The sequence below is a fragment of the Hippichthys cyanospilos genome, chromosome 8 (genome assembly GCF_059441005.1).
Source record: "Hippichthys cyanospilos isolate Australia breed blue-spotted pipefish chromosome 8, RoL_Hcya_1.0, whole genome shotgun sequence".
Classification (NCBI taxonomy): Eukaryota; Metazoa; Chordata; class Actinopteri; order Syngnathiformes; family Syngnathidae; genus Hippichthys; species Hippichthys cyanospilos.
In genome coordinates, this window is record NC_142376.1 from 5,097,067 (window position 1) to 5,110,869 (window position 13,803).

General features: G+C 39.9%; 1 protein-coding gene across 4 annotated transcripts in view; it reads right to left on the minus strand.

The window, feature by feature from the left end:
* LOC148419908 (protocadherin-15-like) overlaps positions 1-13,803 on the minus strand; it is a 226,850-nt gene that overhangs the window by 151,892 nt on the left and 61,155 nt on the right. For all 4 annotated transcript variants that reach the window (XM_088421421.1, XM_088421419.1, XM_088421420.1 and 1 more), the window contains one exon: positions 8,539-8,657. In XM_088421421.1, coding sequence (XP_088277547.1) covers positions 8,539-8,629 — 91 coding nt within the window. In that variant the 5' untranslated portion in view covers positions 8,630-8,657. The remainder of the gene's footprint in view (positions 1-8,538; positions 8,658-13,803) is intronic.

The window sequence follows — 13,803 nt, forward strand, 5'->3', positions numbered from 1 at the left end:
ACCTTTTTAAGCAACCGATAAATCAAACATCTTCCCCCGCGGGGTTGCAGAAGTTAAAGGACAGCAAAGTTAACAAGCGATATGGTCCGGGAAGGGAATCGTTTCAATCAATCATGCACAGCAAAACAAAGAGGAAAAAAAAACAAACCAAAAAATATTGGATCGCAAGCATCTTTAGTTCATTAACCTTCTTGGCACTTTGCTGGTCGTTGGTGATCACCTCGCTTTTGTTTTAGCTGTGTTTGTGTAAGTCTAATGAAATTTCCAAAGGATGTTTTCCCGATTTTTCTTTTAATACAGTTGCAGTCAGTAGTTGGGAAAACATTTCCAAATCAGTGTGTTTATTTTGAAGTCACAGCAGGCACATCTCCCAGAAAAGACATTTTCTCAGTTAGCTTATGATCGTATTTTAAGATCTGCAATGACTTTCAGTTTACAGATCAATTTTAAAAGTAGCTTAAATTTCGTTGCCTGTTAATGGTTATCAGACCCTGTAGTATATAGGTGTTTTCAAACTTTTGATTGCTACTATATATCAATTGTATAAAGTTAAGATGGAAAGTTCTTTGACTCGTTCAATGTCAGGGACGTATTTTCCTTTTTTCTTAACTTTTCACATTTTTGGACGCTTAAAAAATGTGAAAATGAAGGCTGGGTAATTAATCAAATCACCATATTGGCCACGATTAATTGAGCTGTTCCTCGGCGATTTCAACATTTAAAAAGCTTGATTTAAACATAATCCTACATGTCAAATTAAACAGTTTGTCATCCTACCACCAGGGGGCAATGTCTCCCAAATGACAAAAGCATCAGCTTTTCTCACCCTAATATGTTGTTTACCAGTGTGAAAGGGCTTTGAGTTTCTCACCTGATTTCTAATATATACAGTGACCCTATTTGAAACATCCAAACATGAAATAAATTCAGTTTAAATGACCAAAAATGACATGATGACTGCTAATTGATTAAAATTTGCTTAAAAATAAATAATCCGCTTCGAAGTAGGCTTCATTTTTTTCCATTGGTTTGCACTCAGCAAGTAAGTGAGCTGCGTTGCCCAAGTGTGCCAAGTTTTTGCCATGTCTTGTGAATTTGTTTGAATTATTATTTACATTATTTATTCATTTTAGCTTATTATTACTGTTTGTGAGTATCAAGCCTTAAAGCCTTGTTTATATACTGCTAATCTCTCTCTCTCTCTCTCTTTATATACTGCTGACCAAACAAGCTCTCTCTCTCTCTCTATATATATATATATATATATATATATATATATATATATATATATATGTATATATATATATATATATATATATATTAAAAAAGCAGTAAAAGTAGCAACAATGTCAACTTTTTGAGGCTGATGAAATATTAAAGGTTAGAAGTATCAAAATCAAGCCTGAGGGTTACGAAGCGGATGTTGGAATCGTGAGGCGGACACGAGAACAGTGATGACGCAGCTGGCCAAGCGCCAACTCCACATATGCCGCAAACAGCCATAAACGTCCATATGCAACCGTAAACACCTCCGTCCTTCCGTATAAATATAGCCGAGAGCAAATATTTCGTAGCGGAAAGCATTTCTGAGCGTACTGGACTGACGGGATCCGGTTAATAAGATGTCAAGGGTGGAGGTTAACGAAAGGACTAATCCTTAACAGTAGCAGGTGGGAAATCATTTTCCTTTTGATTTCCCTGTTGGGCGACCAAGAAATTGCACGCAGGAAGGGTGCGGACAGACCGGACCTGGCAGAGGAGCGGCAGACGCTGGATGCCAGGCACTGGCCGCTCGTGGGCAGATGGCGGGTCAGAGCAAACAAGCCATGTGTGTGTTTTATTGATTGTGTAATCACAAGATCATGCTGAAAAGTGCTCATGTTGTTCCAGCGACTGTGCGTAACGTGGCTCTTTTGTATTGTACTTTTCGGACCTGCAAAAAGAATTTAAAATGAGTTTATCCCATCAGTAAATCATTATTTTTGTTATTTATTTATTTACTGTTTATTCATATGCAAATACATATGTACATATATATATTTTACTATATTTTATATTTATATTATTATACAATAAATATACATATTAATCATTTTATATTAATGTATTAAGTTTATTTGTATTTTATTTATTTGTATATTGTATTAATCATGTATTATTTCTCTTATTCTACTGTATTAAATGAGTATGGCTTTAAAACAAGGATGTCTGATGAGTGACGTGGGTGTCAGAAAATTTCATGTTAACAATTTAGCTCATTTATATACCTAATAATAACCAAAGGAACCTGTGACTTAGCAGCTAGGCTAGGTGAAGATCTGCTATTTTCAAGAGACTACACGGAAGCACAAGATCTGGATGGGAAAGTAGGAGAAGACATGCTGCAAATGCAATTGTTGAAGCGATAAACCTCGACTTAAAGACACGCTTTGTGTCATCCGCAGGTGTTCGGTTTAATCTGGGTTGTTAGTGGAAATTCACGTGCATGTACACATGGAGCTCTGCTGCATTTTTTTTTTTTTTAATCAAAAATGTCAGTTGTTGTTTATTATTAACTCATTCACTGCCAATGACGGCCATACACGTCAAAGGTCAATTTTTAAATGGACTTTTAAATCCAGACACAAAATGTTAACGCAACAGATGGATTTGCATTATTCTTAGTTGGTTTCAGCAGGTGTAATGATAACAGAAAGTGGATATAGTTCGGCAAGATGAAGCTATTGATAGGAAGGAATTCATTAATTTTATTGTCTCGTCTGCATATTTGCAAAGGGCCAAGAATCATAACTTGAGCCTCTTTCTCTCCACAGAAGGCAATTTGGTGGATTAATGTAGTTCTTTATGACATTTTCCTTAATCAAGCCAGGTGGGGATTTGTGTTTGGCGTAGCTGCCCTCTATTTGGCAGGTTAAAGCACTTGGCATCTGCATTAAAGGGGTCGAGGGGTCAGAAGAATGCTGGCACTGGCTTTGACAGCCAATCATCGCTAATGGCCGCTCATTAGGACAAATTAAGCGTTGTTTGTTTTGGTTTTATTCTGTGCTTTGAAATTACAGGATTATCATAATGTGAGCGTAACATTTACGCATTTGCGAATAGAGTTAACATCCATATCACATAATTCATAGAGGCCTTGCTGTAACCCCGTGTCTTTATGACGGGCAGCTTTTGACCTTTTGTAAATGGGTTTTTGGAAAAATTGTCTACATTTGTTATTTATGTTCGTTTCTTTAGTTGTAGGTCGAATTAAAAACGGGTAACTGATTTAAACATTATTAGTGAGCCAATGAATTGCTTCTAGCTAGCTAGCGAGATAGGTAGCTAACTAACGAGCTAGCTAGATGGATAGAAATAAAGCAAGCCAGCTAAGTAGATAAGATTAGCTAAGTAGATAAGATTGCTGATAGCTAGCAGGTTTGCTAGCAAGATAGATAGATAGATAGATAGATAGCTAACGAGCTAGCTAGATGGATAGAAAGATAGCAAGCTAGCTAAGTAGATAAGATTAGCTAAATAGATAAGATTGCTGGATAACTAGCAAGTTTTCTAGCGAGATAGGTAGCTAGCTAATGAGCTAGCTAGATGGATTGAAAAAAAGATATCAAGCTAGATAAGTAGATAAGAATAGCTAAGTAGAGCAGCAAGTATTAGCAAGTAGCAAGTTGGCTAGCTATCTAGCTAGCAAGGTGGATGGATGGATGGATGGATGGATGGATGGATGGATGGATGGATGGATGGATGATAGATAGATAGATAGATAGATAGATAGATAGATAGATAGATAGATAGAGAGAGAGAGAGAGAGAGAGAGAGAGAGAGAGAGAGAGAGAGAGAGAGAGAGATAGATAGATAGATAGATAGATAGATAGATAGATAGATAGATAGATAGATAGATAGATAGATAGATAGATAGATAGATAGATAGTCACCACAGCAAGAGAAAAAAGCAGGCATTTAGAAAACATGCTGCTGATTTCGAAAACAAATGTCTTGAGTTACAGGCCTGGTCACGGAACTAATTGAACTCATATCTCAAGGAACGACTATTCAAAACAGCTCAATAGGATGCAGCGCAGTTTTACACCACTGCAGACCACAATAACGAGCATATTATTGAATGAATACCTCGACAGTTCCATTATTGGCTTTTCCCTGGTACCATTAGCACAATGCAGCCCCTAGTATTGAATGGGTTATACTCCTCTCATTTTGTTTGTGAGCAACGACAGATCTCAAAGCCAAGACCCCGTACGCGGAGGCATCAAATCATTTCGCCACTTCCTCACCGGGCAGCGAAATTGCACGGATCGATGCGCCGGCAGACGGGCGCTGCGTGGTTTCTTTTGCATGGCAGTCTCCGCCAACACAAAGAAGGCTCTGTCTTGCTGCTCGCCGATCATTACCAGACGAGACTTCCCCGCGGGGGACTTCTGACCGTAATTGCCCATAGGTGCTTATTCTAAAGGGTCAAATTTGGAGGATGTGTCAGGAGCGAGGAGGAGGGAGGACAGTGCTATCGATTTGAACATCAGACAGATGGAGGTATCATAATAGACATTTGGTAATGTTGTCAATCTTCTTAGTATCGTATTTTTCAGACTATAAGGCACTTAATATTGCTCAATTTTCGCCAAGATCAATGGTGCACCTTATATATGGATGTCAAGTTCCTTTTTATTCGAAATTAAGTTCAAGGTTTTTTGAACTTACCTTGAAGAATCTGTTGCCATGCAGTTGCTATGGTTCTATATGTCATCTCGGTTTGACGTCCGACAGCAAGTTCTATTTGGGTTCGATTCCGACACAGGCCGTAACAAGTAGTGTTTGCATGTTCTCCCCGTGCCCGCATGTTTTTTTTTTCCCCCTGGGTACCCCCGTTGCCTCTCATATTTCGCAAAACATAGGTAGTATAGCGGACACTCCAAATTGCCCTGAGGTGTGTTAGTGAATATGGATGGTTGTTGGTCTCTGTGTGACCTGCGATTGGCTGGCTACCTTTTCAGGGTGTACCGTGTACTCGTGCTGCCTAAAATCAGCAGGGACGGGCAAGAAAAAATGGTTGAATGGCTACAAATGCTTTGCGCCGGTTTGGCGGGACTTGGCTCGAAAAATACGTCACCTGGCTACATCATTGAAAAAAGGTTGAAAACAGTGAATATATGCTAGTGGAACATGAGCAAATTTGTTTGTTTTCACCTTCAGATTAAGGAACACAATCGTAGCCAACACCTCCCCCCCTCGCCCACACACAATCACATACCGAGAAGCTCCAGGCAGGCGGGGGCAATTGCTACAAAACCCCTGCAAGATCAGAGCCCCTGTCTAACCAGGAGTACCCCCCCTCCCCTCATCTTCCATCCTGTACTGCCCCGGAGCCTGATTACAACCCACTGGCGAACAGATTAAACCCCATCCGCTGTCAATCCAACGCTCCCCTTTTTTTCCACAGGCTGCCACAGCCACAAGCAGGCGGCACATCTGGCCTCTAATCAGAAAATCCCAAAAATAGACAACCATTGTGGGTCAGGATGCGGAGAGAGGGATGACCACGCGGCGCTCACATGGCAGGAGCGTCCATAGGAATATCGACTAATCCACACCCTACACACTCATAAACACGTAAATCCGCTGTGTGTTTGCATGCGGATTAAACGTCAGGAGGGATTTAGGGGTGATGTATGGGCGCTTTACATCTGGCCATGGCGCTCAGGATTGATGTTTGACCTTCCGTGACCTTTTGTCGGACTACCCGGCGCGGTCGCCTGCGCTCTTGTTAGCGTCAATGGGCGTACGAGAGGTGCGAGGTGGGTTTTAGCATGTCGGGAATACTCGCGGAATGAGATTACAGCGGCAGAGTCAAAACGAGAACATGAAGGGAGGGTACAAGAGAGGAAGGATTACTAATGAAACATGAAACGAGGTAGCGACGAAGAGAGCGAGTGAAGGCGCCATTCCTGTGGTCTTCGAGATTAGTGCAGATGAATCTTAATTAAAGGTTATGGTGGCCTTTTCATAGGCTTTTTTCTGCTTAAACAAGTTTTGCAGTCCAGGCTCAGTCGCAGACCAGACAGTACCGGATTAGTTTCTAGTTGATCTCACATGGTATATATTGCAGAAGAATAATAACATAGTTTGGGATTTTTCATTATAGTTCTGCAGTGTGCTCTTTTGCCTGCGTCCTAGGCGCATAATCTTTGACAGGGACACATACTTTCAAATCAACGTGCGTCTATCGGACGCATCTGTTTTTTGAACTTAAAATATTAATCATCTACATTTACTCTTTTATAAACTTGACCACTTATGAACATTTTTGACAACTTCATCCGCCGTGTTTGTTTTGATCTCGCAGCTCGCGTGTTTACCCAAGATCTCGTTGACGTGAGATTGTCTGCAGGATCTCATTCATGGAAAAAAATATTTTTTAGGCTGGCTTTATACCGAAAAACAACTTCAACTACGTATTTTTTTCTTTTATCAGTCACAAGTTAAATAATGCACAATCAGGAAACAATGAGCCAGAAAGGAAGATTGAGAAGAGGAACAAAACAGTCATGTGGAAGCGAAACAATCAAACACTCAAAGTAAAAAGCGAACTTTTCTCCTAAATTGCACTAAGCTATATGAGTGTGAAGATGATGATGATGGATGCTACATGTAAATAATTTACTGTGACATTTGTTAATATCTGTAGTTGTTTTTACTCACGTCTTGTCAAAGCAGTTTGAACCTGTGACTTACTTTGTCCTTTTTACTGCATTTTAAACACGAAATATTATGTTATATTAATAAATACTAGATTTATGTTACCCTGCAACCCATTATGTGTTTTATTTTATATTTCAGCAACACTATCCTGTAATTCAACCATGGTCAGCACCCTATATTTAATTCCAATCATGCCAGCATGAGATAAAGGAAAAAGTCGTGTTAGGAAGTCGAAAAAAAAAAGGATCTTAAACATCCCTGGGTGGAATGAAAAACTCACATGGGCAATAAGAGCCTCGTTGGCTCTGACCTAATAAATGCAGAAAGCGGACACATTTACATCCATTCATCGCAGGCGGCGCTAATAATATATGAAGTGGAAAATGGCGTGCTCCAAAGTGACTAAATGTCACCAAATGACATCACGCACCGCAATAAAACTGATATGGTTACGTCATCTTTGCACTTTGCCTGTCGTCGAATGGCGCCGGACCTTTCGGCGATTATGCGCAATAATCACGTATGCCAGTGAAGCCGCATTACCAATAAAGATTTCCTCATTTGCATATTTTCTCGAGTTTTCTGTCAAGCAACAAGAAAAGCATGAAATAGCAGCTGAAACACAATTAAACACCCACATGTGCTGCTGCTCTTGCGCTACACACAAGTACAAGAATGAAGCCATTATACAGAAAAGGAGAAAAAAATGGTAGTAGCGGATACGGTAAAAGAGTGAGAATAAAGTTATTAAGGGGAAACGGAATTAGAGAAAATGTCAAAAAAATCAGGAAAATGTCATCACAAGTCATAATTGCATGCGATTTTTTTTTTTTTTAAAGTCAAACAGAAAGTGGATGAATTATGTCATATTTTGAGAAAGGAGTGCTATATGAACAAAAAACTCATTTAAAAAAAAGTCCATTATGAGTAAAGTCATGAACTAGATTAAGTAGTGGGGAGAACAAGCAAAAATAAATGTCATTTTATCTATACATCACAACTCTAAAAGGAAAAGAATATTGTTAATAAAATGGCCGATATTAACCGTTAATATTCACTTTTTACACAACATATAAATCCATGCCATAACCTTGAATCCTTAAATATATATCATGAAATGATTAGATGAGGGAGTACATCCTAAAATCATAGTTTAAAAATACCTTTAAAAACCATAGAATACATAAGGCAACATATATATTTTTTATATCATAATAATATTAAGGTCGAATGTTTGTTGCAGGTTAGCGCATGTGCGAGAATAATAAGAATAAGAAGGCATGACTGAACGCTATTCCTGTTGTTCTTCTGTCGTTGATCTATTTACTGTATTTTTCGGACTGGAAAATGCACCACTATATAATCCGCAGCAGCAATAAAATAGACAACAACAAAAAATTGTCACGGATAAGCCGCGCTGGACTTTAAGCCGCAAGTAATAACACCAGATATTTACATAGAACGTTTTTTGTTGTTGTTGTTTTTGTTTTTTTAATTTAGTTGATTTAGTTTTGCATGTTTAGCACCAAAATATTTATAGAAAATGGATGGATGGATATCTTCAACAGAACATGGCGTCGACTTAGAACAGAGCATCGCCGATATCGTACAGATTCCGACAGGAAGCAGATCGATAGCTTTTCATCTATAATATAGATTTGGGGACATTTTGAAGAATACATGAATTGTGAATCGATGTCGGCACACCTAACCACTACTTGCTCTTGCAAAGTAAAATCAAAAGATGTCACACCCACAGTAATAAACATCGTTGCCTTCTCGCAAAAAAAAGCCCGGGCGCTCTTTGACAAGATATTCTGCTCTTACCGTCCGCATCGAGGCCCCAGACGGCGTTTAGCCAAGACAGGATGACCATTCCTGTCGCCAGCCATCTGATAAACCAGCGGCCCCGTCGCATCTTCTGTCAAGCCTTATTGCCTGCCAACCTGCGGGAGAGAAAAGAGATTTTTTTTTTTTTTCCATTTGAGTCTCATCACAAATATGCTGGGGAAACAGACAAACACCTTTCCGTGTTCGGTAGGCTGTCGCTTTTAGTTTGAAGCACACTGAACAGAGGGAAGACGCTGGCAGTTTGGGATAAACCTACAGTATTAGTTCCGCCTCAATCTTAATACCGCTGCCGCATTCTTCTCTTGTGCTCTTTTCAGTAGCGGCTTTCACTTGTTGTTTGGTTTGGAAGGGCTTGACTCTATTCAGTCAGTAGGTAAAATGCATGCTCAAAGGGGTTTGAGTCAGGGTGAATGACATAGCCTGTCTTAAGTGCTGTCTTAAGGCTGTGGTGCAGCCTTACCCTCACTGCAGGAAATTTAACACACCGGGGTTCTGTGATGGACAAGCAACATCATCAAGGACAAGACACACCCACAAAACGATCTGTTTGAACTGCTGCAACCAGGCAGACGATGCAGGATCCTGAAGGGCCAGGACTGCCAGACTGGCAAACAGCTTATACCCACGTCATCCAGATTCTCAACAAATCCCTCGAGCACTAATATTTTTCACTACATGATATTTTCAGCTTTATGAGGTTTTATTGTATTTGTTTACATACTGTTTATTATCCACACCATCTAAAAAAACATTCAATATCAGTTTTGGGTCCACTTCTTGCTCCCAATCACTTCATTTCAGTTGGCTGCATCTTACTTTAAATTGTCTGTTTCTGTCGACTTCCAAGTTAATTTTGCTGCTACCGTCAAGTGGAAAATTATCAATTAGTGAGCACGTCCCAGAAGAAGCAAAACAAAATTCTCCGCTTCAAACTTTGCTTGAGCAAATGGCAAACATAAATGAACAACAAACCCAATGAAGATCTTCCAGATGAGCTGGAATCACGATCGTGAGCCAGACCTTCTCTTAAGACTTCTGAATGAATTTGACAAAAAAAAAAAATCCTGCCATCACGATCCACAATCACAAAGTTAGAGGCTGCCAATATGTACAATGTCACACTGTTCCAATTTGTTGAAACTTTCCTCTCGGTTAAACCTTCCCCGAACTTTTCCCCTGGCAAGCTCCTAGCAGGTAGAGCTAATTCCCCCCGCCAAAAAGTGACAGAGCGTGAATTGGCGCGTGATGACAGCATGATCGACCTTAAGTGCGGCACTCGGGGGAACTCAGCGCACCAATTCCCCCAAAGAACCTGCCTCGTTACCCGCAACAGACGTGCGTCGACAGATTCCAGCCTTGCCACTCGGAAGGCCAACGGCGGAAAACACAAGTTCTAACCGGCTAACTACAGTCATATAATGTTAAAGGAGGTTGTGGTTAGCATTTATTATTTTTAAATGAGTACTTCTGAAGTGGGAGTAATCTGTAAACAAGCGGTAAAATTAGCCCCACTGTTAAGTAAACTAAGATCAGGGATTTCCCAATCAAATAACGATATCAGATATAAGTGGCGGTACGTGCGTTTCACACTTATGCCTCCGGTGATGTCTGACTTGAGTAAATACCCCTCAAAAGTATGCATTACTGGGCTACACAGGCTATTTTCCGGAGTAGGGTTAGCAATAGGGTTAGGTAGGGTTAAGGGTTAGGGTTAGTATTAGGGTTAAGGGTTAATGAGTGCTTTTAATTTGGTTATATTTTGGTTTCCTGTTTTTACATTCCCGAAACCGATTGACTGTCTTTCGTCGCGTTTCGCGTCCCGTCGCATCAAACACGTACTGCAGATGTCGCCGTATCGCTCAATCACGCAAACCTCATTGCCTGCAATTCAAACGCATCGCTTGTTATGCCGTCCACGTAGACGATCTGAACAAATTGTTATTTATTTTCCCAAACCACGGAAAGCCTCTTCATAAGGATGAAAGAGACCCATGTGGTTCTGGAGCCGCAGGTTGCTGACCCCTGGTTTAGACACGCAAATCTGCCATGTCCTCCAGCATGATGCTTAGGTCCAAAGCGGTTCATACAAAGAACTCCTTATCCTTCATGCATGCCAAAAAGGGAAAAAAAAAGTGATTACCATCGAATTATTTTCAAAGAGGCAGCTTAGTGAGTCAACTTTCCAAGCAGTCAATCATATTCTGCCTTCTCAATTAGATTTTTTTTCAAACAAGAAGCGCTCGTCACACTTGATAGACACGATTGGCGGTTATGGAAACCTTGACTTTTTAACACCACGGTAAACTATCAAAAGCATACGTCAAATGTCTCTGCCCCCATAAATTTGACAAGAAAATGGGTGCATCACGACCAAAGACTTAATCATCCTTAATTTAGCCCACATTCTTCCGAATCTACCAGGATCAGCCATGACGCTGCCCCTCTCGCTGACCCAATCCACTCACTACACTCTAATTGATTAACAAGCAACGTATGAGAGGTCGCACCACGACCTACATCTCAACTGAGGGGAATTCATTTTGAGTGATCAAATCAAGTTGACCCTCATCTTGGAAAGGGTCTCTCTGGAGGCCAAGATGTTAGCTAAAAAAAAAAAAAAAAAACCCTCGGGTCATCGCAATGAAAGCTGACGAGCGGGTAGGATGTACCGTGGAGCGTAGCGCTCAGATCAACAGCAGCGCAGGTGTCATATCGAGGAGAACAGAGGTTCTTCTGCTTTTATCCGTCTCATCCTGATGCTTTCTTGATGGCACGGCTGGCTCCCACTAGGGCCTTTTTTCACAGAGTAGGCGATAAGCTGTGAAATCAACCTTCATAGCATATGCGAGGCACGCGACGACGGGGAACGGCTGACGACAACGACGCCAGCATTCAAAGTGGTTCCTTTTATCCCGCTCGTCCATGGCAACAATGGAGGACATCTATCATTTGATGTTCGTAAAAGGAGGCGTGTTGTTTTGACGGAAGGTGCCTTTGCTGTTTTTCACGTTCGGTTACCATTCGCAGTCGGAAATATGAATTTCTTTTGGGCCGATCAGCGCAAGGGTATCGCCTCTACCGAGCGCGAAGAAAACGTTTAACTCCAGTGTGGTATTTCGTCTAATCTTTTGATCTTTACATCAATGGCTTTTCACATCAAAGGGAGAAGGTTGAAAGAAAACACCAGGAAGGTGAAATTTCACCCAGATGGTGCCGACATCGAAGTTCAACATGGCACGAGCACTCAGTGAAAACACTATAAAGAGTGTCCCATCCCTTGACTAAAATACTGTGGAAGAAAATAGCTCAAAATACCGCAAAAGAGTCAAACGCACATCCCAAAAATTCACACTTCTCTATTTACCTTATTCTTGATTTTGACAGTTTTCCCACTATTCACCATATTTTAGCCCGAAAATACCCATTCATTCCCAATGGAGATCGTAAAAAGGTGTTTTCAACTCATTGAGGTTACCTTGGCAATGATTCTCAACATTAAGAAATCCCACGTATCAAAAATTCTGCATTTCATCAGTAATTTGCACTTCCCACCAATAACATTTTTCTTATGCCACTGTTTGTTCTTCAACATTCTTCTACATTTCCCAACTCAGTTTCACCTTTCTAAATCATTACAACAATTCACGTCTTCTGGGTTTGTCACAATTTCCAAATATAAATTATATTATATTATATTATACACTTTGGTTCATTTTTCTTGCTTTTACCCGCAATTTCACAATTTTTTGACCAATTCTTATGCCCCGGTTTTAAATCGATTAGCTTATCTTTACCACTACATTTTTTAAAATTCAAAATCAAGAGAAATGTTAGAAACATTTTTTTTGTTTTTATATTGTCTAATTTTTTAGAGTGAATCAAACGATTTAAACTTCAACCGATTCAGCTTATTGCAACCACAAATGTTTTCTTCAAATTTTATAGGTGAAAGCCAAAACAAAACATACACATCACTTCCATATCGTCCAATCTTTCCACATTATCACTCTTATTCGAAATCATTCAATTTTATAATTCCAAAGCATTCCACATCATAATTTCCATTCAGCTTTCAGTATTCACACATGATTTCTACAGGAATTGCATGATCTAGTTTCCCAAAAAAAAAAAACATCTTTTCTTATCAGCCATTTAAATCATTTTGACATTTTCGAGAACATTTTGAAGAGTTTGTTCAATCATTGGTGAACTTGATTCCAAGACTGAAATTTACAGTTAAGCGACATGAAACACTCACCTGCCCATCCCCGTTAAAAACGTAATACGAGAATACTGGTCTATGGTAGTGTTGTTTTCTCCTATTGTTACAAATGCAACATTGATTTCTCCCATTTGTACGTCCGTCTTTTCTGTCACGTCAAAAAACTGCAGTCCTGCACAAAAGGAAACCCCTAGAGAGAGAAGTCATTTGATTCCATATCGCCTCTCCTTCACGCTGTGCCACATTCCCTCATCGAGACACAATGACGGTTCCTCAAACTTAATGAAACTAGACCTGGGGTGATACCTGCTTGAGCACTGAAGGCAAATTACTTTAAGTGATCCATGAGTCGCATCGGACAATATTTTCATTGTGACGCTGCGAGGAAACTCCACGGATGATGAAAAGCTAACGTGGGTTATCAGTATACGGATCGCCAGATTTAAAGAGAGTCTGGAATTTTTCTCAAAAAACGTCTTTGCGAACTAGTCCTGGTTGAGCAAGGTACTGAGGTCGACTGCTAATCTTGCCTGCTAGCTAACTAGCCAGACACCAAAAGTGTTGCTTCTATTCTATTCAGGTTTTATTTGTAAGTTTCTACTTTCTACCTGTTTTGTTCCCTCGTTTCTCCTGACTTGACTCTCAACCAATCAACTTTATGTGAATAAAGTTGATGAATTGAGATATTTGACAAGATGGGGCACTGGGTATAGACTTAAACTTGTAGTGTTAGCTTCTTGCTAGCATAAGCCTTTCATTACTGATTCTTGAAAAAAAAAATAAAACAATTGACATATATTAATTGTTTATAAGCCTAGGATACTTGGAAAATTTGTTTTAAAAAATCCCACTTCCATAGATAACTCCAGTGTTTCTCAAATAGTGGGGCGGGCACCCCTGGAGTGGCACAAGGTGATCCCGGGGAAAAAGCTTTGTTTTTTTCATATGAATTGTTATTTCAATAAAATAGGATTTTTTGTGGGGTTTTTTTGTTGTTGTTTTTGTTTCAGGCACTTTGA